Source organism: Bison bison, unplaced genomic scaffold, assembly GCF_000754665.1.
Source record: "Bison bison bison isolate TAMUID 2011002044 unplaced genomic scaffold, Bison_UMD1.0 scf7180017864192, whole genome shotgun sequence".
In the NCBI taxonomy this organism is placed as follows: Eukaryota; Metazoa; Chordata; class Mammalia; order Artiodactyla; family Bovidae; genus Bison; species Bison bison.
Genome location: NW_011494764.1, coordinates 3,818,457 through 3,825,940, shown reverse-complemented (window position 1 = coordinate 3,825,940; position 7,484 = coordinate 3,818,457). Strand labels below are relative to the sequence as shown.

At 49.9% G+C, this 7,484-nt stretch overlaps 1 protein-coding gene across 3 annotated transcripts in view; it reads left to right on the top strand.

Annotated features, from left to right (window-relative positions):
- Window positions 1–3,631: 3,631 nt before the first annotated feature.
- Window positions 3,632–7,484, top strand: part of GAS8 (growth arrest-specific 8) — a 33,169-nt gene continuing 29,316 nt past the window's right edge. For 2 of the 3 annotated variants that reach the window (XM_010843916.1, XM_010843915.1), the window contains exons 1-2: window positions 3,632–3,752; window positions 5,404–5,490. In XM_010843916.1, the coding sequence (XP_010842218.1) occupies window positions 3,639–3,752; window positions 5,404–5,490 (201 nt within the window). In that variant the 5' untranslated portion in view covers window positions 3,632–3,638. Of the gene's footprint in view, window positions 3,753–5,402; window positions 5,491–5,576; window positions 5,671–7,484 lie in introns of those variants that run through there. The other variant, XM_010843917.1, reaches the window with a different exon arrangement.

Genomic DNA, 7,484 nt, shown 5'->3' with positions numbered 1-7,484 from the left:
CCCTCCTGTCCGGCTTCCCACCCGGACCTGCCCGCGGCCCCCATCCCTGGCCTGGTCCCTGCGCGCACCCTCACTCAGCAGCCGCGCCACCGTGCGGGATCATCCTCACGCATCTGTGGGACTCCAACGACGTGCCGGCGCTCCGCGGGGCATGGAGGGACGGGCACAACATCCTAGGGCCCGTAAGCATTGCAGACCGTGGCAAATGCTTTGGAGAGACGCGGTGCGGGGATTGGGGCGTGAGGGGAATGGGGAGGGAAGAGGGGAAGGGAGGTAAGGAGAGGGAGGCGGGCAGAGAGGGGGCGTCCCGGAAGGCAGGCAGGCAGCGTCTGGGCGTGCCGAGAGCTCCAAACAGTTCAGCGGAGTCCCACTTCTAGTCGCTGGTCCCCTGCACAAGGCCCTGGAATGCAGCCCTGTGCCAATCCCTTGATGCACAGTATCGCATTTCATTCTCCTGGGGAATCCTTAGCAGACGAGGCCCTGATTTTCCAGGTGAAGCTGAACACGGGGTGGGGAGGGGCGGGGGCAGGGAAGTGCGACCAAGGTGCACAGCCGGTCACAGGAAGCCAGAGGAGTCAAGTGCAAGCCCCTGGTCTTCACAAAGACAAACCAACCAAAGAAGAGCGTCAGGAAGACAGACTTGTTCCCAGCTGGGAGTGGAGAAATTCTCAGAGGAGGAAGGTGTGAACTTGGTGTTTTCAGAAAAGGTACCCTCCTAAGGCATTTTCAGCCATCCGAGGCCTCAGTCCTCTCCAGTCACCCCGAGCCCATAGCTAAGCTTTGTCAACTGTCAGTCAGTGAGGCAGGCTAATAGTTTCTATTTTTCTTTAGCTTACAAAACAAAGAAAAACTGCTAAAATGATGTCATGACCCATTAGGACAAGCCACTGCAGTTTGCACTCCAAGAGGCAGGTCAGTCCCTCTGGGACAAAGCTGAGGGTGGTGGGGGTATAAGCCTTGAGAGGTCCGGACAGTAGGTGGACACTGGCTACTGGGGTGGAAGTTTGTATTGTCTCACAATGGTCAGAGCAGTATCTCTGATTCCCCATGTCTTCCAGAACCTTCTGGTTCCATCCAGCCATACCCTGTCTGTGCTCCTGCTTGCACCTGGGCAAGGCTTGTGCTGCTCTGACCAGTGGACTGTGTCCAGCTGATGCCATGTGACTCCAATGCTGGGTCTTAAGTAGGAGTCAGGTCTCGCTCCCCAGGCTCCCCTGGAATTCGGCCACTCTGTGTGAGAAAGTCCAGGCCATTTGAAGGGCCACTTGAGTATTGTCTGGCCCACAGTAGCCAATGAACCAGATGTAAGGTCTCAGGCAGGAGCCAGACTCTTCCTTTGAGCCACTCTCCCTGGGGTGGGGGTAATACATGGAACCAAGGTGAGCTGTCCCTACAGGGTCCCAGCCAAGTTGCAGATTCATGGGCAAAACAGATGTTGTCACTATATTAAGCCATTTCATTTCAGGGCCAACCTGTCACACAGCCATAGTAACTGTAACAGTCTTGGTGTTTAATAATTATCCCCATTTGACAGATGAGTAAGTGGATACACAGGGAGTCTTGTCCAGGGCACCAGCTGATCTGACCCCAGAGGCCAGGGTCAAACTTTTCGTTCAAAACATTTTCATGGAAGTCAACTATACTTCAATTAAAAAAAATTAAACTAAATAAAAATAAAAAATCAAACAATAGTAGAATAGCATAATTAACCCACTTATACCCATCATTTAGATTCAGTGATTACTGACTCATGGCTGATCGTATTTCTTCTCTGCTTTCAATGCCTTCTTCCACTTCTGGGTTGTTTTGAAGCAAATCCTATATGTATTATGTCATTTCTTTTGTAAATACTTCACTGTTGATCTCTAAAAATGTTTAGTCTTCTTGAGGACTCTGTTATGCTAACATTCAGGCCTCCATCGAGCTGCTGTTGTGATCTGAGGCAATTTACCTGGATGACCATGTACGTGGGTGTTAGGAAGAGCCAGATATTCACCATAGGTCATTGGGTTTGTATTAACATTTGGTCTGTCATTTTGTAGGAAACTCAGATGTCATTTATCTGGGTTTCTGAGATGCTCAGCTTGATGCCGATTAAAAGTATCTCAAGCCACCCATGTGGAGAAAGGCTCTTTTCTATAAATCTGAACTCAAATTCAGTATGAAAAGCACAGGTCACCATGGGCCTTGTGGGGAGCCCAGAGAGCTGGCAACAAGGCCTCCCTGAACTCTTCATCTCTGCAGTGCACACTGATAAACCGTGCTGTGCTGTTCATTTGTGACAAACGAATACCCTGTCTTGTTATCCTGAGCTAACCCTCCTATTCTTGCCCTTTTTGTTGAAAGGAATTATTGTTAATGCATTCGTTTAATTCAGGACTCCCAGCCAGAATTCTAAAGCAAAAAGCCAGTCAGCATGAGGCACCTAGCATAGTAAGTGCTAAATAATAATCAATAACACTCTGTGCTACCCGGCTGCACTGTCTTACTTGCCAGAACTCCTGTGGGAGGAGCCTACCTTAGGGGAGAAGACCCCTATCAGACCACACGTGTCTGACACAGGCTCAGGCTCTTGCCAGCCCAGGCACAGAGACACCATCAGACCTTCCAGAGGCCCTGGGGCTGCTATAAATGTCACTCTTTGTGCCAGTCAGTTGATACAGTCCTTCCAAAGGGCCATTCCTCTCCAGGAACAATCAAGTCTTGGGTGGGCAAACAGGAACCCCCCAGGCTCGTTGCTGTGGCTCTCTTTCCTGACCGGAGCCTTTCTCCACTATTCACACTCTGTGCCCAAGGCAGTTCTCCAGGGAGAGAAGATTCCTCTCCATCCCCAAACTGACAGAAAACCTTGACCTACTGTAGAACCACTGTTTTGTAAGATGCTAATGTTAAGAGTGTGGAAAAGAAGACAACAAATGGTGTTGTTTTGGGTATAGGTAGCTGGATGGTAGGAGGGATCAGAAATTCTCTCTGCAATTTGTAAAGCAGTTAGCAGTTTTCAGAGCAAGAGGTTAGAGGGAAGAAACCCCCTGAAGACTTTTTTCCCTGCAGAGCTCGCCTGGAAACCCGTAGCAAAGGTTTCTAGTTTTTCTTCACCAGGAGGACAAAGTCTCTTTAGGAAGAGCAGTTAGATTTTGTGAAGGGGAGACTTGCTGATTTCAAAACTGTGGACCCCGCTGGAATATGTTTTTTCTCGTCTTACTTTTGCTTCCTCTGAGGCTTTGTGGAAATCCAGCCGTCTTCCAGCCTCAGGTGGGAGTAATCGTCAAAGGGGGACAGGGTGAGGTGAGGCCCAAGCGCAGAGGTTCCGCGAAAATTTGAATCTAATTGGGTAAAGTCGCGGTGTGGCTGCCTCCCCTCGCTCACTCTTGGAGTTCACGCACTGTAGGTCTTGTACCCACGTAGAGTACGTAACAAGTGGACGGAAACCGCTCCTCCAGCCTCCGTGGAGCTTAAGTTTTTGTGGGGAAGACCCGCAGTAAACATGACCTGTCCCGAAAGGAATGCGTTCCCAGGCGTCTTGGAGAGGTAGCTTGTGGATAATGTCCAGCTTCGGCCCAAATATACGGACTCCGCCTGGTTAGTTGCTAAGGACTCCTGCCGTTGCGAGGCACCAGCCCTGCCAGCGGGCTCTCGCGATGGTTCTCGAGACTTCGCGCGGGACCTTGCAGTCGTTGCCTGGAGACGGCGCATCCTCGGAAGGCCCCGCGCTTTGGTTTGTTGGTCCAGGCAGGCGGGAAACCACAACCATGGTGAGGCGGTCTCGTAGGGTCCGCGCCGGGGCCCTGGGGCTCAGAGGTCGGCGGGCCTTGCTCGCCGGGAGTCCCCGGGACGGGAGATCTGTAGCTTTGGCATCTTGGAGCTGCGGGCTTGGTGCTCTGGGGGGTGGCGGGGATGTCCTCTCGGGGAGGGCCCAGGGTGCCGCGAACGCCGGACGCGGCTCCCTAGTGGAGCTGAGAGATCTGGTCTCTCCAGAATCCTGTGCACACCGGGGTGGTGGTCAGAGAGCACCGTCTCCCCCGTCCCCAGACCTAGGGCCCGGTGTGTACGTGTCCGGACCGGAAAACCTGGGTCGAATGGCTTCCCTACCTGGAATGGAAGGCTCATTGATCAGATCCTTGGGAAACAGAGGTCCTCCAGTCTCTGGGATCGAGAGCCTGGGGTATACCATGGTGGCCAGAGGGTCCTGACAGCGGTTCCAGAGCACGTAGAGTCCCCAGGGCAGAGCTTGGGCAAACCTGCGAGGAGTCAGGTGGGAACTGAGCAGAGCGGAGCTTGGTGCCTCTGGGGTTCTCCATCCCCACCCGCTCTGTGGTAGGGCTCTCAGCTGCGCACTCCCCTCTGTGCTGTACGGACTGTAGGTCACCCAGTTTCCAGGCAGGTGTGGCGGGGTGGCCATCAGTGTGGGGACCCCTCTGTGTGTAGGGGCCCCAGGAGTTCTAGAGGCCCCAACCACTGCCTTACTCCCAGATGCTGAGTGGCGACAAGCCCCCGGGCTCTTCTGATGGGTTGGATTTCTTGGAGTAGAGGGTTATAAAGAGGGCAGTGTTTTAGGAGTGAAGATTTCAGCAGCTCTGTCTTTTGCAAGTCAGCTGGGTAAAGATACATCATCACATTTGGTGATGTACACCAAAATACATCTACTTTCACTCACTTGTGGGAAATATGCATGATTTTCCTTTTTTTTGGTTACTTTGTGCTTTCTAACATTTCCTCATAAACTTTTTTGGTAATAAAAATGTTACAGAGACGTGTAGATGTGTGCCTACGTACAGACAAAAGCATGAGCCACAGAAACCTGGGAGAAGTGAGGGCAGAGGATAAGGCGTTAGTTTGCTTTCTGTTGAGTGGCCCCTGGAGAGGGAGTGGCGCAGAAGGTCCCCTCTGGCACCTTGGAGAAGTAGTTAAAAGCAGGTATCACCCCACTGACAGAGCCCACAGTGTGTGAGTGCCAGTCTGTGCCAGCAGTCTTCACCCTGGGTCTCTGAGGCACCCACCTTGCACCCATGGAGCGATATATTGCAGGTTTCTTTCTGGCACGCCAAGCACTATAATCTGTGCTGCTGGGGATACTCCTTTGTGGGGGCGAGTAGATTTTGCTCCACACCAAGGAAGTCTCTGCTGTATACAAGGAACATGTTCTCCCTTTTCCTTTCCGAGGGAAAGCAATATTCTCTTCTGAGAAGGGAGATTTCTCCTTGCTGTTCCAAAGGTGTCAACAGAACGTGCCTGTGGTTAAGGATGGGAAACCTTAGGGCAGAGTGAGGCGGCCCAGGTGGAAGCCTGAGACAGTGGGCAGTCAGATGGAGGTTCCCGGCAGAAATTCCTCTCTCGAATGGCCCTGAAAGGGAATGAACCAGCCAGAAGTGAACCCTAACCCGACCATGTGTTCTTCAATCCAAGGCGCCCAAAAAGAAAGGGAAGAAAGGCAAAGGCAAAGGCACTCCGATTGTTGATGGGCTGGCTCCGGAGGACATGAGCAAGGAGCAGGTGAGCGGGCTGGCCGGGCCGCGGCCCCTTGCTGGGTGGGTGACATGGGTTTGCTGCCCCCCGCTGATCCTAGGAACTTCTTTTAGATCACAGCACCCAAGCTCCTTGTCTGCCTCCCCTCAGTCTGGCTCCTGCCGTCTCCACACCAAGACATGTGAAACAGTGCAGCACGTGTGATGGGTAAACTTTTCTCTAGGGTAGTAGGAATTTGGAAGGAAATGTTTTTCTGATATAAAAGCTATTTTAAGTTTTTTTCATTCTTACCCTTTTTAGGCCCCTACTGTTTACAGAGATATTAATCATAGTATATACACTTATAGCATTCTCATTTATTTGATTTACTATTAAACACTGTGAGTTATTTTAGGCTGGTTGTTCATTTCAATGACATTAAGACCTAGGGAACATGATTTGATTAATTACAGTTTCAATTGAAAGGCTCCCGAAACCTATAACCTGTGCAACCCATGAGAGCAAATGTGGTCTGGAAGTGTTCATCACTCTTACTTACTTTTGATGGTTTTAAGATAAAAGAAATCAAAGGAGACTCAACAAGGCATAAGACCTGAAGATGGAGAGCTGGGCAGAGGCCCTTGAAAGTGGTGAATAGGCTCTGTTTCTCACACAGGGAAGCCATCGGCAGTGTCTGTAGAGGGTAATGAGGTCAGGTTGTGCTTGACACTGGGGTCACTGGGGCTGCCTCATGGAGGTTGGCTTACCCGCTGCGTTGCCCCAACAATCGGACTATTTCCTGCCTACGGGTTTACTTCCTGTCCTGTGACATGTCAGGGGTCAGTCTGCGGAGCTTGGAAGCTCTTGGGGTCCAGGCAGTAGTAAGATGAGAGATTCAGGGCAGCTGTGGCCAGGTCTGAATTTGGCAATAAGGAGTTCATGATCTGAGCCACAGTCAGCTCCCGGTGTTGTTTTTGCTGACTGTATAGAGCTTCTCCATCTTTGGCTGCAAAGAATATAATCACTCTGATTTCGGCGATGGCCACCTGGTGATGTCCATGTGTAGAGTCTTCTCTTGTGTTGTTGGAAGAGGGTGTTTGCTATGACCAGTGCGTTCTCTTGGCCAAACTCTATTTAGCCTTTGCCCTGCTTCATTCTGTACTCCAAGGCCAAATTTGCCTGTTACTCCAGGTGTTTCTTGTCTTCCTACTTTTGCATTCCAGTCCCCTATAATGAAAAGGACATCTTTTTTGGGTGTTAGTTCTAAACAGTCTTGTAGATCTTCATAGAACCGTTCAACTTCAGCTTCTTCAGCATTACTGGTTGGGGCATAGACTTGGATTATTGCCAAACTCAGATTTAAATTAAAGAAATTCAGGTATGACCTAAATCATATCCCTTATGACTATACAGTGGAAGTGAGAAATAGATTTAAGGGACTAGATCCGATAGACAGAGTGCCTGATGAACTATGGACAGAGGTTCGTGACATTGTACAGGAGACAGGGAGCAAGACCATCCCCAAGAAAAAGAAATGCAAAAAAGCAAAATGGCTGTCTGAGGAGGCCTTACATATAGCTGTGAAAAGAAGAGAAGCGAAAAGCAAAGGAGAAAAGGAAAGATATAAGCATCTGAATGCAGAGTTCCAAAGAATAGCAAGGAGAGATAAGAAAGCCTTCCTTAGTAATCAGTGCAAAGAAATAGAGGAAAATAATAGAATGGGAAAGACTAGAGATCTCTTCAAGAAAATTAGAGATACCAAGGGAACATTTCATGCAAAGATGGGCTCAATAAAGGACAGAAATGGGATGGACTTAACAGAAGCAGAAGATATTAAGAAGAGGTGGCAAGAATACACAGAAGAACTGTACAAAAAAGATCTTCATGACCCAGAAAATCATGATGATGTGCTGACTTACCTAGAGCCGGACATCCTGGAATGTGAAGTCAAGTGGGCCTTAGGAAGCATCATTACAAACAAAGCTAATGGAGGTGATGGAATTCCAGTTGAGCTATTTCAAATCCTAAAAGATGATGCTGTG